General features: G+C 35.3%; 1 protein-coding gene across 5 annotated transcripts in view; it reads left to right on the top strand.

The window, feature by feature from the left end:
- The window catches only part of LRP2 (LDL receptor related protein 2), a 116,887-nt gene that overhangs the window by 90,915 nt on the left and 2,804 nt on the right, over positions 1–23,168 (top strand). The window contains exons 59-77 of one of the 5 annotated variants that reach the window (XM_068686727.1): positions 197–313; positions 563–679; positions 1,843–1,980; positions 2,434–2,556; positions 3,511–3,639; positions 5,637–5,768; positions 6,772–6,903; positions 8,839–8,982; positions 9,640–9,805; positions 11,801–11,929; positions 12,723–12,943; positions 13,348–13,521; positions 14,233–14,352; positions 15,483–15,573; positions 16,153–16,220; positions 16,378–16,498; positions 18,684–18,813; positions 21,119–21,238; positions 21,333–21,440. In XM_068686727.1, coding sequence (XP_068542828.1) covers positions 197–313; positions 563–679; positions 1,843–1,980; positions 2,434–2,556; positions 3,511–3,639; positions 5,637–5,768; positions 6,772–6,903; positions 8,839–8,982; positions 9,640–9,805; positions 11,801–11,929; positions 12,723–12,943; positions 13,348–13,521; positions 14,233–14,352; positions 15,483–15,573; positions 16,153–16,220; positions 16,378–16,498; positions 18,684–18,813; positions 21,119–21,238; positions 21,333–21,440 — 2,480 coding nt within the window. Of the gene's footprint in view, positions 1–196; positions 314–562; positions 680–1,842; positions 1,981–2,433; positions 2,557–3,510; positions 3,640–5,068; positions 5,769–6,771; positions 6,904–8,838; positions 8,983–9,639; positions 9,806–11,800; positions 11,930–12,722; positions 12,944–13,341; positions 13,522–14,232; positions 14,353–15,482; positions 15,574–16,152; positions 16,221–16,377; positions 16,499–18,683; positions 18,814–21,118; positions 21,239–21,332; positions 21,441–23,168 lie in introns of those variants that run through there. The other 4 variants (XM_068686724.1, XM_068686726.1, XM_068686723.1 and 1 more) reach the window with 4 other exon arrangements.

Genomic DNA, 23,168 nt, shown 5'->3' with positions numbered 1-23,168 from the left:
ATACTTTTTCCTTGTCAAGAAGAGACATAGATTGTTGAACAAAATGCCAAGAATATACGGGGACAGGCTTTTAAAATATTCAGTTTTAATGATTATATAACATTATCAGCTTCTGTCTGGTTTAATGAGACAGGTGTGGATGTTTAAATCTACAGATGGGAAACTTTACACATTTGTACTTTCATTTTAAATTAAGGTCCTCGTGAATGTACAGAAAGTGAATACCGTTGTGACAATTTGCACTGCATTCCTTCCCGCTGGGTCTGTGATCATGATGATGACTGTGAAGACAATTCAGATGAACGTGACTGTGGTGTGTATTGTCTGGATGTGACCTTTTACATGTTCAGACTTTTGTTTCTAAAGCAATAACTTTTTCTGCAAAATGATCTTTTATGGGAAGCATCTTTAATGGAGTAATGTTGACTGAGTCACCAAAAGTAGCAGATAGTATTTTAATCATCTGGGATGTTGCCGTCTTCCATCGGATGATCTCAAAAAATAAACACTGTATGGATTTGAATGAGGAGACATTTCAACAGTTATTTCTGAATCTTTTCAGAGCTAAGAACCTGCCACCCGGGTTATTTCCAGTGTAATAGTGGACACTGCGTTGCAGAGCGCTTCAGATGTGATGGAAATGCAGACTGCCTTGATTTCTCTGATGAAACAACTTGTCGTGAGTTTCAAGCTTTGCAATTGGTGTTCATTGAGCTCACTTCCAGAAAGACTTGCACTTTTCTGTCTCTTTAAGTGAGATTGAGATGACTCCATAGAGGTACTGAATTTTGCAACACTCAGTGATGTCAGTAAAAATTGAGGAGTGTAATGTTTTGAATCAGCTTTTTAATATATGAATGGGTTGCCTTCTCTTACATTAATTGTAAACACAATCATAATACTAGGAAATTAATATGTTTACACGGTCCAGCAAAAGATAGATGTATGATTGAATCAAAATTTTTGACTATTCCCACTCATGTTGCAAGATCCACAGCTTCCAGTCATACTGTATTCTAAAAAGGTTCTGTAATGGAATGGGTTTTTATAATACTCAAAGGAGTGTAGATAGTTTAGTAAAGTAGCAGTGAAGCAAATGAAATTAAATACTTTTCTGTTTTCATCTTCCTTCTATGGAAGATGAAAACAGAAACTACTTCCTTCTGACCTACTGTGAAGAAATGTCCTGGAATTTGCATTGTGATAGTTAATCTCTCAAAATTGTGTTCACACAATATTTGGCTTTTCTTAAGGGGAGGAAAATGTGTATGAGAAGCCACTGAAAGGTCAAAGGTAAGTTTTACTTATGTGGATTAGGACAGTCGTGTTTTTTCTTTGATCTAGTTCAGTTTTTCACAGATGTAACAGATTTTTTTTAAACCTATATCTAGGTACTTTATAGGTACTTGGGTCATTCAGGTTTGGTGCCAGTGACACTATTTACCTTTTTTACGTATCTAGTGGTAACAGCTTCAAGCAACGTTTGCTAAATTTGTGACAGTTTATTTTCAGAAGCTTCTGGGAACGTAATTTATGTTGTTTCAATATTCATCTGAACCTGAATTATTAAGTTGTGGCTTCCAATACGTACTTAGTCCTTGCAGGCTGTTGTTGCTGTAGATCTTTGCAGATGCATACTGCATCTCTTACTATAGAGAGAAGAGTATTTTAAAAAAATAATATATATATAATATATATATATATATATTAATATATATATATATATATATATATATATATATATATATATATATATATATATATATATATAGGACCAACCCGAGTCTTTTTCAGGGAAAACAGGGAAAAAACAAAATTTTCATTTAATATTTTTTTTTTCAGCAACACGATATCCTAATGGTACATACTGTCCACCCATGTTGTTCGAATGTAAAAACCATGTCTGTATCCAGCCATACTGGAAATGTGATGGTGACAATGACTGTGGAGATGACTCTGACGAAGAACTTCACCTTTGCTGTAAGAGAGAAAATTTGTATTAAAATGAAAAAAAAAGCATAATATAATGTATAATTATAATAAAGAGAAGAAATAGAAAATAAAATTTAAATGTTTTCATTTCAGTAGAGATTCTCACGGACTACTTTCAGGACGGGTGCTGAGAACTTTGCTTCATATGCAAGTTCACTTCATCCTCCTATAATATGTTTCTCATTGCAGATGTTAATATATGTGGGAGAGCTATATCAAAGAGCTAAGGACAATACTTTATGTTTTCAAGTGGAATGTTTAAAATAAGAGCATCAGTTGCATTTAAAGATATAATTCAGATAATTTATATTTTCAAAGGTGAGCCTTTAAAGCTGTCTGTAGTGTCGGAACATCTTTGTTACAAGATAAAACTGATCTGGATAACTCATGACTCAATGGCATGAAGTATCAGTGTGATTGACTTGATCTCTGTGGTTTCAGTGGATATTGCTTGTGAATCTCCGTTCCGTTTCCGATGTGAGAACAATCGCTGTATATATAGTCATGAGCTGTGCAACCAGGAAGATGACTGTGGAGATGGAAGTGATGAAAAAGAAGAACACTGTATGTATACACAAAATTTAGCAGCAAATAGGAGATTCAGTAATTGTGACGTGTCTAATAATACTGAAGGCCTTCAGAAATGTCAAAATCAAACAAAAGTATATGAAAACTAAAGCTCAATATAAAATAATTTAAACTTTAATTATTGGTGCTATGTGTTCACAGGTCTCCATGTAAGTAGCAAAAATAAACAATGATTTGCGTGAAAAATGCATGGTTTTCAAAATTGAATTGTGTTTTATTATGAACACTAACAGCTAAATTGTGTCTACTTACTATGAAGTCCGAAATAAGAAAGAAAAACTTGTTTGGCTGTATCATAAATAAGGATTGGATGGATATTGGACATTTAAAAAAAAATAGATAAATGGGTACTTCTGAATTCATGGCACTGTTACGTACATAGTAAGAGTCAATATTAAGGGACAAATCCTGCAGAAGCCCTGTTAATATTCAGTAGGATTTTGCCCGTAGATATCTGAGGTAGTTCTTACTGATTGTGTTGATTTTTATATTATATAGTTTTATCATATTTTTGATTACTTATTAAGCAACCAAAAAAAGCTAATGTATTTGCTGGTTTTATTGCAAAATTTTCTTAAATTAGTATTTTACTAATAACTCAATCTCTTGAAGTCTGCAGCAGATGTGTATAGTATAGAGTTAAAGGGTATTAATTACTTTGCACTATTATAAAAAAAAAAGTTCAATCTACTATTAACAGGAAGTTTCTAACTTTCCATTTTATGGAGGTGGAAGGGCTTCTTCACTTCACTGGGGTGTGACTAGGTGTCAGGAGGCGTTGCTTAGCTTTATGATACTCTTCCAATGTCACTCTAGTCATTATTTTACCACATTGCATCAGCTTCCTCATTAGCAATATGTAATAGTGCTGTCTGTTGGTACTGTGTAACTGAAGTTGTGATAGAGGAATGTTTCTCTTCTCAACTGTAGGTAGAGAACCGACCCCAAGACCTTGTACAACTGAAGAATTCAAGTGCAGTAATGGAAATTGTATTCCTCTACATTATGTCTGTGACAATTATGATGACTGTGGAGACCATTTTGATGAAATGGGCTGCAGTAAGTAACAACATTAATTGAATAAAAATGATAATGTTATTTAAATAAACATTTCTGAGAACGATAACAATACATGTTCCTTCATGGATAGCATAGTCAGACATAGTTTTTAATTACCCCATGCTGGGATTATCTGGTTAGCCATGACAATGTAATTTTTTTTCTTTCTTTGGGTGAAAAGCCCTAAGAAATTAAGTGCTCTGAACAGTCTTTTTTAGACTCATAGCATTTATGCATCACAAAAAAAAGGTTTGATCTTGTTTTTAATCTTGTTCTGAGAAGTGTTGCATTATGAAGGCAAGAACAACCAAATAGTTAAATTGGAATTGCCATAGGCCAACCTACAGAAGTATTCATGGGCAGATCCTGAACCCATAGAAGTTGCTCCAGCCCTGTTGAAATCAAAAATATATTGTGATACTTCTATTGTCCCCTTTACAGACAGAACACAGAAGTCTATAGGGACAGCCATTACTCAAGCTGAGGGTCCTCTGAGTTCCTCTGTGCATGCACAACTTTTATTAATTATGCCTCATGAATCTACTAACAGCCATTTAAATGCAAAAACTGTGACTTGGACTTTGAGGCAAGAGACTATTCTGATGAAATCTAAAAAAAAATAAAAACCCAAGTCTCTATACATTCATATAAAGAGAGTTATAGACTCTCTTTATATATAAATATATATATATATATATATATATAAAAATATATATATATATATATATTTATTTATATACAAAGAGAGTTATGACCATATACTTGCAATTTTAGTTTGCTTCAATGGCTTCAGGTGAAAGTGTGCCAAATAATGCACTAGTGAATTACAATCCAGCATGCTTGCAAAGCACAAATAACTTGTGATCCTATAGTGCAGTCCCTTCTTAAGCAGCTGTATCACTTACTATCCCTGATGGTCTTTAGGTAATATAACCTAATGCAATGACTTGATGAAAATATAAAAAGGATCTGAAACGGTGCAAATCAGACGCCTAGCAGTCAGCATTCTACCGTTTGTGGATAGATATAAATGTAGGTCAGATGATAACGTTCCCAGTCTTACCAATATCAAAAACCTGAGATGTTGAGAGAAAAGCTCTGTGTGTGTGTATGTATCTACACAATGAATTTATGCTTCTACATATATATGAAATTGATGTGTTTAAAATTAATTAGGACTGGGATGTATATGTTATAAAGGAGATAATGACCTTAATATGTAATGTTTTTGTCATACATTTCTATCTTTTCTCATGATGTCAATAAACCATATGTTATTTCTTTATTTCTTTCCTACTTAGATACAATCTAAATTTTAAAGGACTTTGTATATATGTAGAGTAAGTCAGAATCAATATAATTTTATGTGTTGAGAAGAGTATAATTTTCTATTTGATACAGAATACCTCACGTACCTTTTCTGTTTTAGGCATTTCTTTAAAGGGCAGTGTATTTGGTGCAATGACCTGTATTGACTTCACTAGGCTTTTGATTAGGTACTGGATGAGTATGTTGTCATCTTCTCTATTTTCCAGATATAAGTAATATGTGGTCTGTGGCATGTATGGCAGCAGTTGAGAACACTTTTTGTTTAGGTAATGAGAAAGGACTGGGTAAGAAAGAGGTTGCTTGGCAAAGGTAGGAGTTAGTCATGTGTCTTAGTTTCTGCAGTTGCTGCAGATTCTCTTAAGGGAGATGAGTTGGATGTTTATGGCTGTTAACTCTGACCCTGTTCACCTACTTCTATAGTGAAACTATTCTTAGTTGGAAGTTCTTTTGACTGACCTTTACCACCCTGTTTTAGTTTGCCTTAGAGAAAGGATGTTCACATTAATTGGATTTCACTTTGGAAAAAAACAGAAGGAAAACTAACATTATCCATTGAAAATGCTTTTCAAATAGACAATAACGATCAAAATTACAACGTCCTTATCACTTAATTATCACTTATCACATTTTTTTAATGGTTATAATTGTCTAATTCATACCTTTTTCAGATACTGGAACAGAACGAACCTGTGCCGAAAATATCTGTGAACATAACTGTACCAACTTGAATGAAGGAGGCTTTATCTGTTCCTGTAGACCAGGGTACAAGGCCAGTGAGATTAACCGAAACTCCTGTGATGGTATTTTCATTCTTCTAAACATCTTCTCACTGATCAGTGTTCAGTGACCTGTCACTTCATCATTCTAATATGACTACTCACTCCTACATTATAACAGGATGTTTGTACATTTACCACATGCTTCTTAAACCATTTTGCTGAATCATGTTTTCTAACATGCAGGCGTCATTCAGTAAAGAGGTGGCTCCACAGTTCATTTTTTTTAGGCTTTTGTTAGCTGTGGGTATACATTCTTGCTTTTTGGTGTATAGGTGTAGTTGTATCTTTGCAATCTGAAGCATGAAAACTTGCTATTATTTTTCCTTATTAATAGAAAACTTACTGAAGGTTACACTCTCATTTGGTTCTGTTTCAGAACAGAAAAGTAAAAAAAAAGAAAAAAACAAAAACAAAACTTCAGTACAGGTTTATTGTGCCATGCTTTTTCTTGTTTATATGCAGATAAAATATGGAGGAGTTTACTCAAAGGCTATTGGTAGTGATTATGCAGTATAGTGTGATTGTGGTTACCATTTCAGTATATTTTGACAAGATCACTTCTGTTTGTTGCTCCCAGATCTTGTGGACAATTTGTGTGGCTTTATTAAACACAATCAAAGGGCATTCCTCCCTGTCCTTCCGGCTGATATTGTTTCTTAGGGACTAGGTATCTGTGTTTCAACATTTCAACAAGGGTTGCTCTTGCATCTTATTGTAGTCATGCCTCATCTTTTGTCTTTCCTTGGTGATTTAACACAAAAATACACAATGAAAAATATGTCTCTTAAAAGCAATCTGTTGAACATAAGCTATACAGTTGTTAGCAATTTATAGTTAAGACTTACGTTAAATAAGTGATTAGAAGTTCTTTTAGAAAACTAAGGCCGATTTTAAAAATAATTTATTATCACGGATCTTTTAGCTTATGTGGGGAAGGGATAAGCTAATGCTTCATGGAGTAAAGATGGCCAGGATGTGGAAGGAGAGATTAAACTCTAGGTATCTTTTCTCTGCTTATGTGTAGATATCAATGAATGTGAGATCTTCGGAACGTGCACCCAAGACTGTAAAAATTCCAAAGGAAGCTATGAATGTTTCTGTGCAGATGGCTTCAGATCTGTGGGTGATCAACAAGGGAAGCAGTGTGCAGCTAATGGTATGTTAACTGACAGCAAGATTGATCGCTACCTGTAATGAGCAAGTGTTGTACAGCAACTTAATGAATACAATCATCTCTTTTTATGGAAGTGGATAACGAAAACCAAACTTTATTCCGTAGCATAATATTATGTGTGTTTTCCACTCGTTCCATAATCAGGAAGAGAAATGCTCATCTCTGCTTCCAGTTGTAAATATTAAAAATAATATTTTGGTTTGGATCACTGCCTTCCTTTCACCTGAAATTTTCTCTAAAACAAAAGACTGCTTATCCTGTGGATGTCAGCAGAAGGAAATTAATGCTGCCTATTCCTGAAGTTTAGGTTTTTGCAACAAAAGAATTAATCAGAAGGAAGTTGCATTAAACTGGTACAAATCAAAGGCACTTTGATGACAGGTTGCTTATTCGTTGTTCATGGACTGATGCACACAAACAGAAGGACTTTGGCCCATATTTAACTTCAATCATTAGTTTTTTTGACATACCTCAGTGCAGTGACTACAGTGTGTGACAGCCATTGAATAGGTAGATAGTTGATTCAGAAGATAATTATAGTTGAGTAGTAATAATACAGAGCTGAAGAAAAAATTGACAACACGGTAGTATTATATAAAAGACTGAAACAACATCATATTTAGAAAATTACTTACACTGTAGCAGCTTTCAGAGATGCATGGTAGCAATATGGTACCTGGGTTTCTGCTTGGCAACTTCTTTATGTGCTGGTGTCTCAGATCTAGTTCTTTGAAATTTTTCTTCATAGGTTTTATTCAGGAATCATCTAGATATTCTAGACATGTAGATATTTTCATGGCTCCGTGATATAGGATATCATGATTGTAGCTGATAACATTGTGAAATTGCTTGTGCCTGAAGTTCTATCCATGCCCAGAACCGTATCACTCTTTGTAGTACAAGCTCACAGCACTTATAAATGAGGGCTTTCTTTGCCTGTGTCTGCTGTGGGCCTGATAATCAGGTGTTTTCAGAAGACACAGAGAATATCAGGTCTTTTTCTTTATTGGTAAAGCTGCCGATTTCTGCAGTGAATTGTGTGCTTATTAGAGAATGGAGTCACTTCCCTTATTGTTCCATAATTGTGCATGCCTTAGGGGGAAAAGGATCTGTATTCAGATAAACGCTTCATAGACTGAGGTTTATTAGTTGGAAAAGGCACTGGTAAATGAGGTATTCTTTTCCCAGGTGAATACCTTTTCACTTCTTACGGGTTTTGTGAAGATGTCCATGACTCCCAGCTGGACTTGGTCATTGACAAAAGGGCTGTACAATTGCATGTTCTCACCAACAGCGAGCCAGCTGGGACTACTACTCCCACTTGAGTGGGAATAGTACTCTACTTGAGTATAACCCAGATTATTAGAGTACTGAGGCTAACCTCAAATTAACCTGTGGTCAGGTAGGAGAGCATTCTTCTGACTGTAGATACATTGGGTAGAAGTACTGAGACAGCTCCTGGCTCAAGATACTGGCAATTTTTTTATAGTTACCAAAATAGTTCCCCATTTGGTAAGGTGCTTAAGCTGAGCTGCACTGTGTGTAGCTGCATTCCATTTTTGAAACGTGACATGTCAGTATGCCAACACTGTGATGTTCAAGAATTTTTAAGGATTTTTGCCTTAGTGATGATTATGGCTGCACAAAGTCTATGGTGAAAAGGACAGTACTGTTTTCATTGGTAAGCATGCCCAGTGTTTTTCATGAAATTTCCAAATTATTATTATTTTTTTTAACTAAAAAAATCTAATATTAAAGCTCTGAAGCTTTAGAGGTGGCCCTCTGTCCTTTCTGCCGCTTACTCAGTGAGAACCTGTGAAAACACGAGTTTAGTTTTAAATGTAAATGACTTTTATCTGTTTGTTTTTTTTTTTTTCCTAAAAATACAAGGAAGTAAAGTTCATTATCATTTCCTAGGTAATCCTCCATTGTTACTGCTGCCAGATAATGTGCGGATTCGAAGATACAATATCTCATCAGAACAGTACTCTGACTATATCGATAACCAGGAGCACATCCAAGCTCTGGATTATGACTGGGACCCTGAAGGAATAGGCCTGAGTGAGTATATGTAGAACATGAGTACTCAGCCATACAGTTGTTTGTTTGAAAAGACACATTTCGGTAGCATAGGTATTTAATTTATGTTGGAAATCAAAATCGAACTAGATTAACTGGCCGTGTCTTGGCTGAACATGCCCATCCTCTCTACTTGATTCTTCAGCATCAATGTGGTTCATTTTAATACTTTGCTTTGGTGTAGCTAGTTTTTGTTCTGTTTTTCCTTTTGTTTTGATATGAGTTCAGTTGTGGAATTGTTGCTCTTTAGGATTATGCAATAGTAGAGGATTGCTATGAACAAACCTCTTCCTTCTCTTCTGTTTTTGCCAATCCCCAAACCTTGATTCAAGTCTTGAAAGAACTGATCTAAACTCAAAATCCTGTGCAAAGGCTTCAAAGCTAAAATCATCTTCTCTTGAAAAATGTAACACATTTCTTGATGATCTAGGCCAAGATGTTTTTAGATGTGCTTCTTAACTATGATAAATGGCTTTAAAATATGTGCAGTAACACAATGTAATTAATGCAGAATATTCTGTTTTTTATGAATTTAAAAATTGAACTAGTCTCTTGACATAAAAGGCTCAGAAAGATTAGGATTTTCAAAATATGAGGAATGACTAAACATTAAAAATGATCCTTGATTTGTTTTTTAAGGTATTGTGTACTTCAGCATTCTGGGGCAGGGTTCTCAGTTTGGAGCCATCAAACGTGCCTATCTGCCCACATTTGACAGCAGTAGAAACAATCCTACAAAGGAAGTTGATTTGAATCTCAGATACATAGTTAATCCTGATGGGTTGGCTGTTGACTGGGTTGGGAGGTAAGTGCACTGAGAAGCTGGAAAAATGTTGTAGACTGAAGATGTCAAGGGTTTGATCAGGCAGTGCAAAATCCATTTTTTTCCTTATGAATTCTCTCTGTCTCAAGGTATTTGGTCTCAAAATACCTGAATAAATAAATGAATAAAAATTGGTAGTTCAAAAGCCTATTATAGTAAGTTCTGTTTGCCCAGACAGCAGTTAACAGGCCAAGTGCGTGTTGCTGACTGCACCATGTATTCTCTGAGGAAATATACATTACTCCACAGCTGGCAGATCAGTTGTATGTCAGTTAGGTGATAATATGCTAGCCTTCATGACAGAAGGATTCTAGAGACAGTCTTCTGAATGTGGTTCACGAATTTTGGATGTTCTTGATGATGTTGTCAATAGGTTGAGGAAGAATGGTGTGCAGATCATTGTAAAGCATGACTTTTCTGGAAAACTGAAAGCTAAAAGAAGGAGCTTAGGCATCTGCTTCCTCTGTATTACGTAGTTATCAACTATGATTAGTAATGTTTATATTTTATATCCTTAGAGTATGACTGGAAGGTGCCTAAGATCTGGATTGTAGCTAGGTGGCACTTAATGCTGAATTGTGATGATGGCAAAAAAGATTTTTTTTGTAATGCTTCAAGTATATGAGTAGGCAAAGATTGGAAAAAGACTTCTGTTTCCAGTTCAGGGCCTGATACACAGCTTCTGTCATTGAGATTCCTTGTGTTAGGTGATGTATGCTATGTTAGGTGATGAGTTCTACAAAATAGTTAGGGAGTTGTTCATAAAGTATGTCATGCTGATTTCTAGAGCAGAATAAAGCCAGTCTGGCAGGCTGAAGCTATTCACTAGCCTGAAAAATTCTGCCACTCATGACAAGTGGAAAGTTACGTCTTCTAGCATTTTTTATTTATTTATTTAAGATATGTGTAATAAAGCCTGGGCTAACCTCCAGCTTTCAAGTTATTTTGCTGTTAGCTTTGTGAACTGCAGGACATCTGAAAACCGAATGTCTCTGGGGGTGGGAGGGAGTGTCTGAATTTCAATTCAAAAATATAAATAAATTCTATCAAATGTATTTGAAATCTGTAACATTGTAAGATAAAGAATAGAGGACATATATCACCAGCATCATGGTGAGGCTAGCATCTTCAGTACTGCAAACAATGTTGGACTGATTCCAGGGCAATGTTGATAGTTTTATTTATTTTTTAAAATCAATTTTAAGTGTCTGCACATGATATAAAAACTGATATAGGTATTTTGAGGCACTTAGTACTTCTGCCTATCTGCAAAACAGGAACTGTAGTATTATCTCACATTCCCAAGACACCTAGGGGATAACTTATTCCATCAGAAGGCAGTGTGTGGTTAGTGAGTAGATATTACTGAGTGAGTTACGTGTATTATGTAAGTTGAGAAAAATATAGGCAAGATGATAATGATAAGCTAAGTCCAAAGAAGAATGGACCAAGTGCCCTATCTGTAAGGACTAAAAGCATTTTCATCTAACATGGTAACTATTAATTAACATCTCTGTGAGAAGACAAAAATCTAGAAAGAAGCTGTGGATGAATTAACTGGATAGCTTCAAAGTTGCCTCATAAACTGCATATAAATTGATAAATTTCTATTTGTAATGAACTTGATTGTTACCTGGAAAACTGAATCTGTAAAGATGCTTATTAGCCTTCTCTGGTGCTTAAAAGTAACAATGAAAGTTCTCAGCATCGCTTCAGTGATGGTTATTTGACAGGGAACAGAGGCAGCTACAGAAACTTCCACAGAAGAGAAAACTAGAGAGCCTGTGGATCATATCTCCTAAACTCCTATATCTAGGAATTGGATGTTCCAGACTGAAAAAGTTCAGTTGTAATCAATTCTGTTTCATTTTATTAATTTTGTTTGGTTTTGATGTAGCTTTTTTTTGAAGATTTTTTTTATTCCTCTCACATGTATAAGCTATTTACTTTTGGAATGTTCTGTTTTGTTTAATTCAGACATCTTTACTGGACTGATTCAGGGACTAATCGTATAGAGGTGGCAAAATTAGATGGACGGTACAGAAAATGGCTTATCTTTTCTCTACTGGATCAACCAGCAGCTATTGCCGTCAATCCAAAAAGTGGGTAAGTACTACAGGACTTGCCAGAATTATTTTCAATGCCATTCAGTACCAAAACCCCACAATGGTAAACTTTACAGGAGAGAGTATGAGAGTGCTTTCCTGATCGAATTCAGGGTTTTCCTCTTACTCATGTCAGGAAAATTGTATACATGAGAATATATTTTAGGTTCATATTCTATATAGGTGCTTGCATTGGTGATGACACCAAGTAGGCCAAATAAAATCTCCTTTCTGTAATACTGTGTGCCCACCAAATTTCTCTGTTAAAACTGAAATAGGGAAATTGATGGCAACCTCTCTTTACTGGCTCCAAGTAGTACAGAAATACCCACTTTCAGTGGAAAACAGTGTAAATGTGCTGGTACATTCAACAGCTGTGCTTGCTCCATCTTGTATTAAATGATGGATCACAGGATGTTGTTGTATGTGCATCTCCCGGCTGCAGTGAAGCAGCACAGTTTCTTGAAGTCACTTGGGCTCTGCAGCTTTTTCGTGGCTCATGAATGCCCAGAGTAGTCAGTTGTTTTTCTTCCACTGAGAATGAGAAATTGCCATTGAAACCACTCTCTTTCCACATAAGGTCACAAGTTGCAAACATTCTTCTTTGGTATTTATCTACTGTCTTTGAAACATGCTTATTCAGTTAACTCAGCATGACTTTGCTAATCTCACCTGCAAAACAACAACTGCTGAGCAATGTTATGTTCCACAACTAACCTGTTCCATGAATCTTCAGTGGATGATTGTGGCAACCAAATTCTGAATTACGCTAAATTGTGGTTGCGTCCTTTCAGGTTCATGTATTGGACTGACTGGGGAAGGCAGCCAAAAATAGAACGTGCCTGGATGGACGGACAGCAAAGACAAACTTTGGTCTCTGAAGACCTTGGCTGGCCAACAGGTCTTTCTATTGATTATTTGAACAACGATAGGATCTATTGGAGTGATTCTAAAGAAAATATTATTGAATCCATGAGACCTGATGGGACAGACAGAACCGTAGTATTACATGGAGGTAAGAATTTACTGTGGAATCCTTGGTTTTCATGTGCGAAGTTAGATTTTCAAGAGCTTTTCAAAGTCTTGGTAGTGTTTGCTCCTCCTTTATACGGGGATAAAGAGCACACCAGGTTCAGAGCTCACGATGCCTGGGTATTAGATTCCCTGACAGTACCTTACATGACTAATCTAGGAACCTTGTGGAAAATTGGATTCATGCTTTCTAATGTATATTATTAAGTTGTCTGCAGGTACAGCAGCATTAAGTGGTCAGCCATGTGATAATATATATCTACAGCTATAAACGTCATAAAGTGAATGATTAGCTGATATATTTAGTTGAAGAAGAACAGCAGTTGTATTGCTCTTGCTAGAGATGTGCTTGCTGACAGCCCATTGTTTGGTTCCTTTGAGAAGTAGGAAGTCCATACAGCCTTGATGTCTTTGAAGGCCATTTATATTGGATAGCTAAAGAACGAGGAGAAGTCTGGAAGAAAGATAAATTTGGAAGTGGAGAAAAAGTGAAATTGTTGACGGTAAATCCGTGGCTTACTCAAGTGCGCATCTATCACCAGCATAGATACAATCAGTCAGGTAGGTAATCAGCGTCCTGGATGAGCCATTTATTGCTAAGAGATTGAAGTTGGTACCAATGTTTTCAAAGAGCCTAGTATTCTAATAATGTGATAATATGTATTTCTGAAAATTTAAGAAGAAATAAAAGGGAGGGGGTGTCTGGCAGGTGTTTTCTGCATACCCGAAATGAAATCAGCAATAGAATATCACACTGCTCTTCAGAGTCTTTTAGTAATGGGTCATAGTCAAGTTCTTTCCCTTCTTACCCTCTATCTTGGAACTGTCATAGAGATGGCAGTCACAATATAAGTTTATCCTGGTATATGCAAAGTGTTTTTATTTATGAGGGGGACATTTCAACTATGACATGCCTGCAGTAATGACAAGAGGGATGTCCAGAGGATAATCCAGCATACGCCCCCTCTTCAAAGATGTTTTAGCTTTCAGAATCAGAAAGCTCCACATTCCTTAGAGATGTTCTGTTTCTTTACTTTCAGGTGCTTTTCTGGCTTTCAACAGCCATGGTCTCTCACTTAGGAAGAATGTAGGAAAAGGCAGATAAGGACTTTGATGGAAATGTGGTGTTTGGGCATCACTTGTTTTAAAAAATTGATCTAGACTTTGGAATTTTGGTGTTTGATATGGAATCCCCTGCCGTATCTCAGAAATATTCTGAATTACTTCTTCAGCTGCCTTTATCACACTTTTTTTTTTTTTCTCCCCTCCCAGTGCCTAATCCTTGTAAAGATGTCTGCAGTCATCTCTGTTTGCTAAGACCAATGGGATACACCTGTGCTTGTCCTCAAGGAACTCGGTTTGTAGAAGGAAGCAGCACAGAGTGTGATGCAGGTAAAATAATTTGTGAAACTGGAAATGAAAACAGAGGAGTTTTGCTTTCAGAATGCAAGTACTTTACTGAATCAGACATATGGAGGGATGATCTGGCTGATACAGCAGGTGTATTTAAGTCAGGTCATCTGGCTTTTATTCTCATTATATAATTATCACGTACTGGACAACCTTTTAAGCACTAGAAGTTAGTGCTTGGTTGTTGCATTGCAGCAGAGCCCTCACAGAGTTTCCGTGAGCACAAAGAATATAGAATTGCTCAGCCTTTCCTGAGAAAAAAGTACACCACTGCAAGATTTCTATTTCTTTAGCACTCCCAGATTACAATGATGTGGATGGTATACAATATGTCTTTGCAACATTTATTTAATAAATTATATCTTACAGCATTATGTCAGACATCTTTTATATGGCTAATCTTCTCTGAATTCTTTTTGTATTAAAAGATAAAATTTCTTTTTTTTTTTTTTTTTTTTTTTTTAACACAGACTTAACCTCCTTACCTCTGACTTACATTTTCTTAATAAATGATGATGCTGTCTCCTATTGCCATAAGGTGTGAGCTGCAGAGGGAGGAGCTAGTGAAGTGATGTAATAGTAGTGGAAGCGTACAATACACTTTTAAATAAGGATCATTAACACTGTTGATGGAATTTCCTATTTGCTGTTTATTGCTGTGAACTCACTTCCATCCACTGTTTTTCTGCATAAATAAATGCATCACCACTTCTTAATCCTCTCTGTATAACTCTTCCAGCTGCTTGGATCAAAGAGTTTGGGCGAAGGAGGTGAAATGTTGCTGCTTTCTGAATAGATGGTTTTGAAGGGCGGTGGTGGGCTCCATTGCATGAACAAAATAGAGTGATGGCACATGCAACTTCTGAGTTACTTCTGCCTATTTTTACTGAATAAGCCATTATTTTCTGAGAAGAGGTTTTACTTCAATTAAAATAAGTTGATTTGGCAGAAAAATAAAAATAAATATGTGCATAAAAAAGCAAAATTAATAATGAAGGTAGTCTGTAAGTTTGTATACATAAGGTCTGTGGAAATAAATAACATTTTCTGTAATATAATTTATTTGGCTGAAGATGTCCTGATAACTGAAATGTGGCTTTCAATTTTTGCAGCTATTGAATCCCCTCCCACAATGCCACCAGCATGCAGGTGCATGTACGGAGGAACATGCTATATAGATGAAAGTGGTCTTCCGAAATGCAAGTAAGTCAGTATGTTGTTAGGGTAGTTCTGCATCAGATTGTGCTGATTTAGTCACACAGAACAATTCAAGGCTTTGAAATGTGTTGGAAATGCTTCAGAAGATGCTGTACTTAGGCAACAGTATGTTGGTAATAACAACAGAAAAACACATACAAGCATAAAAATATCAGCAAATAAATTATGCATCTGTTGGGAAAATGTAATGCAAAAAAATGTAAAAAAAAAAATAATATAATAAATAATCAATGCATCTGTTTGGGGAAAAAACAACAACAGGGCAAACCTGTATGAAGAGTAATACTCAGTAAATGTGTCTTGGAACAGCCACTAGGTGCCATCAATGCGCCACTGAAATGAAATCTTTTGCCTTCAGTGACTAGCTTTTTCTCACTGGGCACTTATTTCCATTTTTAATTCTAAACAGATAACAGACATTATCTTTACAGTCCGTGAAACATATCATTACTAAGCATGGAGTTAAAATTTATGGCATGTGGATAAATATTACAGAATATAATAATAACACTGAGATCCTAGACTTAAAAGTCAGTCATTCAGCTGTTCTACTTGTATTCACAGGTGTTCTTATGGCTACACTGGGAATTATTGTGAAATAGGATTGTCAAAGGGAGTGCCTCCTGGAACGAGTAAGCTTCAAGTATATATTACACTTGATATTTTGAGCTAAGGATGTGTAATAACTCACTATGATGCCTTTGGAAGGCCAAGATTTTAATTCTCTGGGATACTTTTTACAGTCAACTATGTTTGCTTGAATGTTGCTTATTCTTCTGTCTTTGATAGCAGCAGTAGCAGTGCTGTTGACAGTCATACTAATCATCATAATTGGAGTGTTAGCGGTTGGAGGCTTTTTTAACTACAGACGAACAGGCTCTGTTTTACCAGCGCTTCCCAAACTACCAAGGTATGTGTCAAAGGCTACATAGCTGGAATGGCTGAACACTGAAAATATGTTTATGCCTAAATATTTCTAAAAAATTCACATTGTTTGTCTTGTGCCAATTCTGTTAGAAAATAGAGGTGCAGTATTGCAGCAATTTGATTGGATTTTTGATTGCAAGCAGTAACATAGCGACTGTTGTCAAACTCTTCCACGTTCCAAATTAGTTTTTAAATAATCAGAACTAGGGAAAATTGTTTACATCATCTGGAACTGGACCTTCAGTTCAGAAGGATACAAAAGACTATAGTTACATATGTTTTAACTTGTTTCAAAATTGTGTAAGAAAGACAGTTCTGGCAAAGAGATCTTTTTAACATTGGGGGCTGAGCTCTTCTTCAGTGCTGTATTAATCTGTTTAAAAATACATGGAGCAATTGTAGCAAACCTTTGTTTCTGTCTGAGAAATGTGGGCTTTTTGTAGGTGCCTGCACTCCTAATAGTCATCATATACAGTGAAAACCAGCTTTGTGAAATATAATTTAAAAATATTTGATGTTTTAAATCAAAGGAAGATGAAGTAATATGACTTGTAATGGTTTCAAATAGTTTGTTTGGAAAAAGATATTACAATGTGATGCATCCAAAGTTTTATTTATCTTCAAGCCAGTTATGTGTTTTTAAAGTCATAAAGCTACGTCTTCAAAGTCTTTGCACTGATTTCACAGCAGTAACTCTTAAATCAATGTGATTAAATTATTGTAATCAGTCATATGGCTGTAGTTATAACTGCTTCCTCACTCAATGACTACACTGAATAAATTAAATTTATGAATTGATGTGGTAAAATTGGGGCAAAATTTTCATGCAAATCAACCCTACAGAACAAAGAGTTTATAGGAGATTTTTAAGCTTCTCACTGAAATTCCCTGCTTTCTACTTTGCAAAAAGGAAATTTTCTGCATCATCAGATAGTGAACAAGTAGAAATTGTAATGCACTGGCTCAAAATTTACTGTTCAACTGTACTTGTCATATAAGGGAGGCTATGTGAAATAGAGAGTTCAGTTTTTTTGTCTGTGAGGCTTGATTCACAATTTTTGTTGCTCCCATAAATATGCTGTAGTGCTGCCCTTGTTAAGTCCCTCTTCAATCTGTTAACTCATCCATTTACTGCAGAGTTATCTCAGGCTTAGCTGTTATCCTTAACATGGGACTTCTCTATATATGAGAATCCTAGACTGAAGTTTTTAAAAATTGAATCAGCTGGTGCCTAGGGGGACCATCTGGTAAAGTGTACACACACAGCACCAGCTGTAGACAAGAGTTTTAGCACAAGCCACCTCCAGTGAGGACACACAAATGGAAACAGTATTTCAATAGTGCTGTCTTCCTTCAATTTATGGCAAATTGGGCAAAAGGAATTCAAAGGTTAACTCTGCAGTTTGTTGTTTGCATAGTTTTGGGAAGTTCCATGCTCAGAGTTCTGGTAGAAGCTCTGCTGTTTAGCTATGCACTACTACCTTTGGCTGCTCCTATTATTTTGAAACTGACAGTGTTCCTGTTCTCATGTTTGCATTTCTCATGCAAACCTAATGTGTACTTGTGGTCACTGTAAATCTCTATGCAGATTGAACATTTGCGTATATGAAAACAGTGTCATTTAGGTATCTTCGTGATTTGCATGCATAAACATTTTTAGTATACATGTTGTTGGAATTATATCCACACATTTGTACAAGCCATTGCAGCTTCATTTTTTATCAGTTTCAATGAATTTGAACTTCTGAGTGAAGTTATACATTTGCCTGTAAATAACATTGAAGTAAGAGTAGTCAAAATGTAGTTATATTTTGGGGAACTGTAATTTCTTGAGCCTATTTGATGTCTGCATGGGCACATAAAAAGATATTTGTGATCGTTCTGAATGGGAAAACAGGTGGGACGAAACTGCTGAACTAATGCTGGAATATAACTGCTGGTGCCCTTGTTAGCTTGCTTATAGCCAGCAATAATTTCAAGTGACATCTATGGTTTAGAAGGACAACTATAAGAAACTGTCTTTACAAGCTTCCTTTCCATATAATATGTTCTTATTTTATTTTATTTTATTTTATTTTATTTTATTTTATTTTATTTTATTTTATTTTATTTTATTTTATTTTATTTTATTTTATTTTATTTTATTTTATTTTATTTTATTTTTGCAGTTTAAGTAGTCTTGTTAAATCTACTGAAAATGGCAATGGGGTAACTTTCCGATCTGGAGCAGATGTGAGCATGGACATAGGAGTCTCTGGTTTTGGAGGAGAATCTGCTATAGACAGAGCAATGCAGATGGTAAGGTTTAATTTGGAAATAGCTTTTTTTTTTTTTTTCCAATAGTGTTCTTCTAATGTCATTTTCTGCTGATAGAGGCAAATCTTTTATGTAAAAAACATAGTGAGATGATAAATGTGTTCTAGAAAAAGAAGTGAACATTAATAGATAATTTCCTGAAATAGATTTTGTACATTGAAAGCAGGGACAAATGCAGACTGTTCTTAAAAAGATAATGTGACTACCTTTTCTCAAGATATATATGGTATAAATTAGATGTATCACTTGCTTTACTATTTCAGCATATTGTGTGAATATACAGGGAATTAATTAGGCATTTAAAAATAGCGCAACAAGGAGTGTCTTGAGGATCTTTGTGTTTTGCAGAACAGGTTGAAATATGCAGTTTTCAAATTCAGATTGTATATGTTGGAGAATTCAGATGTAAAATTCAGGCCTAACCACAGAATATACTACTTAGCACGGCAAATCACCAACTTGGGCAGTTTCTTATTTTAGCAAATTTAAGCAAATCAAGTTTAATAATTTGGGGGACATCATCAAGTGGAACTCTATTTCATCCTTGTTTTGTTATACACATCTGAGAAATAGCACGTCTTTGTGTTTCCTATGCTGTATAGTTTTTCTGTGGGAAAAACTATTCCCCATTTTGCCACAGTAAGTACAATGCTTAAAAGATTTTTACTTCTACAAATCAAATCTCAAGTATGTTTGAATAAAAAGTGCTTGCTTGCAAAATATTCACTGGAAAATCCCTCAACTTTTAAAGATAAATTTCACACTTAACTGACAGTAAATTAACATGAAATAAAATGAGCGAAGACAAGCTCATAATACGTACACATGACCTTTCTCTAAATAAAGAAGCACATTAATTGTTAACACTAAGCAGCTGTTGTAATGAAACAACCACATGAACATTTGGCTTGAATTACTACCTGAAGTCTTTTTCATGCATGGAAAAACTTTATGGTACTTTCAATTTTTCTGGCCTAATATTAACATATTCTGAAGTCCAACTGATGCATTTTTTTACATTCCTATTAACATTCAGATTTGTATACCAGTCAGTTCTACTTAAATGTCATTATTTCACCCTATATATTCAGATTAAAACCAAAATGTTGTGTACATCTCTGGGAAAGAATTCAAAGGGTTTGGTTTATAGCAGCAAAGAACTGTGGGATGTTCCTCCTAAAATTTTAATACTACATGTGCATAAGTGGATGTTGGGGGGATATTTTTCAGTGTTGCTGTTCTTAGCCAAGGTAGGCTAATTTGAGGGAACAAACAGGAGGGTAACTGCATGGTAAAGAGGTATACTTAGGTAGTACAAGTGAGGCAGTCATTTGTAGAAGTGAGGCAGGTTTAAAGAATTTGCTAATGTACTATTCCTGCATTAGTCCCCACTATTCCTGCGATGGGTCTGTGACAAGGGGTAGGATAAGGGAGCCTGGGTAGGATTTTGTACTTGTTTGCATTATCATTCTACCTGATAATGCTTGGCTGGCTAGCCCTGGGTGGCTACACCTATGTGGCACTAACTGTTTTCTTACAAAATACTCATGTCAGCACATTTGCCCACCTGCTGCGAGCACTGTTGCTGAGCTCTATGTTTGACACTGTATGTGTGAAGTACTTGCTATCCACACAATGTTTATACATGGCAAAATATTAATTTATAAGAGATTTGATTAAAAAAAAAAAGTAAAACATTTTATTTCTGACATAAGTCTTGTGTTCTAACTCAGGGGATGCATTTCTCCTTTGTCTCAAAAAATATAGCAATCTCTCTGCTGGGACAAAATTAATTAATCCAATTCTCATATACTTAAGATAATGCTTGTTAATTTGTGTGTCAGTTTGAAGCCTCTGAAATTAAATGATTATTATGTTATTTATGCTTTTTTTTTTTTTTTTAATTATGCTTTGTTTGATATTTTCGCTGTGTTGAAGGTGTGATTTTTGGGAGTCATCTTTCCTCATCATAAAATACTTTGAGTCAGCTATTCAACAGTGTTTTTTTTTTCTTCTTTTTTTTTCTGTCTAGGTAGGAGACAGATTTGTACTGGATCATTCAATGGTCCATGCTGCTAAGCCAGAAAGTAAAACAGTGGATAATAAGCTAACATTATGCTTTTAACATACATGTATGCTAGATTTTGTCTAATCCTTTGTGACAGTAAACATGGGTGTTTCCCAGAAATGGGGAATTGGACTAGTTAGTTTTTTGTAAGAGTACAGACATGTTTATTGTGCTGTAGTAACTGTTTTTTGTTGTTGTTTGTTTGTTTTATCTTCCTAGAATGAAAACTTTGCAGTAGAGTCAGGGAAACAGCCAATCACATTTGAAAATCCAATGTATACAACCAGAGATAGTGGAGCCAGTGGGACCAGTGCAGTTACAGTTGTTCAACCAACACATGTAAGATAAACTTAGGCTTGCCTTTCACCCTTTATTTTCCTTTTGACCTCCTTTTCGTGTTTGAGGAAAGGTAATTTTTCTTCTCCTCCTACAGGTAACAGCAGTTGGTAGTAAGGAAAATGAAAATTTTGAAAATCCTGTATATGCCTCTGTAATATCTGCTAGTCCAAAGGAACCTCCTCAGAGTACAGATGCACCTCAGGTAGTATATATGCATGGTCTAGGGCAGCCTTGTCTGTTTTGTGCTCCAAATCAGAGGAACTGAATTGTTAGGGAAACTGCATTATAGTTTCTATTCTGTTTAAATAATCCTATGGAGCTGGCACAAAATCTGCATCAAGTCCAACTAACCAGGCTATATTTACGAGATTTCATGAACTGGTCAGGAACTGAAAGGAAAGGAATGCAAGCACAGAAGGGCCCATGGCATGCAGTTAAGAATCTGTTGAGATTAAGACTCCCTTTCTGCTTGGCACACCAAGATATTTTGAAGATGATAGATTTGAACAGAGGATTTCCTTGCACCATGTGTTGTGCTTCATTTTGAGGGCAGATACTAGTTTGAAACTTGTATTGTAAGAGCTGTAAATTGGCATTGTTCCAGAGCAGAAATGATTATAACTGAGATTTTACTTCGTGTTTTCAACAAGAATTTGTAAAACCCTGATGAATTACACCTTGATAGAAGCAGCAGAGTATATTTTTCCTATAAAATGTGAAAATTAAAAAACAATAAAAAGTGCATATTTGCTTAAAACAGTGAAAACACAGTTCTTTTTGGTACTGAAAATTGAAACAAGACATTTGGTCGCAATGTACTGTCAGTGTCTTTTCACATTTATTTGTAACTTTATATTTTAAATTAATAGTAAGGATATTTAGAGCATTTTTTTGTATTCTTATAGGACATTTTAACAGTCACGATTAAAGTATTACCTCATCTAGATTATTCATGATTAAAGGAAGATACATATTTATGTCTTAGAATCAATCTGTGCTGATGGTGGCTTGTTTGCAGGACTATCTTCACACCTTGTGCACTTAAAAGTATCTGTGATGAGTTTTGAAATGGCATCTCCTTCAACCTGCTATTGCAGTTTCATGTCCTTCCGTAATTTCTCTTACGTTGCTTTCAAGTCAGTTTTTCTCCCCTTTGACCTGTTTTTCTGGAATGATAGGCTCTCCTGAATTAAGTTAGTCACTTTTGGTCTAGTGTTGTGAATACTGCTACAGGTAAAGTAACCATAGCTGATTATCCAGCAGAGAAGAAACTTGGGCCTCGTGTAGTCCATCTTTTGATGTCTGTTGGATTGCACTGGATGCATTATGTAACCATTTTGTTTCCCTTCCTACTTCCTATCACATTTTAAATGTACATTCTTTGGGAAGATGCCTCGTTTAAGAAAAAAAGAAAAAAAGCTCTCATTTCATTTGAGGTTTCGATGTTCTTTCAAACAGATAAACACAATCAATAGTAAAGGATAATGTAGACTAAAGGAGAGGTCACTTGAATGACATAGCAAAGTATTTAAAGAGGTAACCTTGAACACTAAAGCATAGTATGACTTAAAGTTTATTATATAAATAAAATTTATATAATTTGATAATAAAAGATGAATTTATTTTTCTTTTGCTAGAAACATCTGTTGAACAATGTAGTGAGGCTGGTTGACTAGTGAGAAAGTAGAAGCTGTCTATATTATTGTGGTATAAATGAATATTTTAAATATTAGTTGTGGCCTCCTGCTTTTTGTGATGAGTCTCTGAAGTGGTTGAAATAAATAAGACTCATACTTACATCTGCAGAGAAAGGGTTCTAGACAGTGCACCTTTTCTCTTGCACATACATTTTATCATGCTAAAGATTGTTAGAACTCAAAGAAACTTGAGCAGGCCTTGAAATATTTAAAGGAGTGCAATTAATTAAAAT

This window comes from Anas acuta, chromosome 6 (genome assembly GCF_963932015.1).
Source record: "Anas acuta chromosome 6, bAnaAcu1.1, whole genome shotgun sequence".
Lineage (NCBI taxonomy): Eukaryota > Metazoa > Chordata > Aves > Anseriformes > Anatidae > Anas > Anas acuta.
Note: the sequence above shows the minus strand (reverse complement) of the source record. Positions and strands in the feature narration are given on the sequence as shown.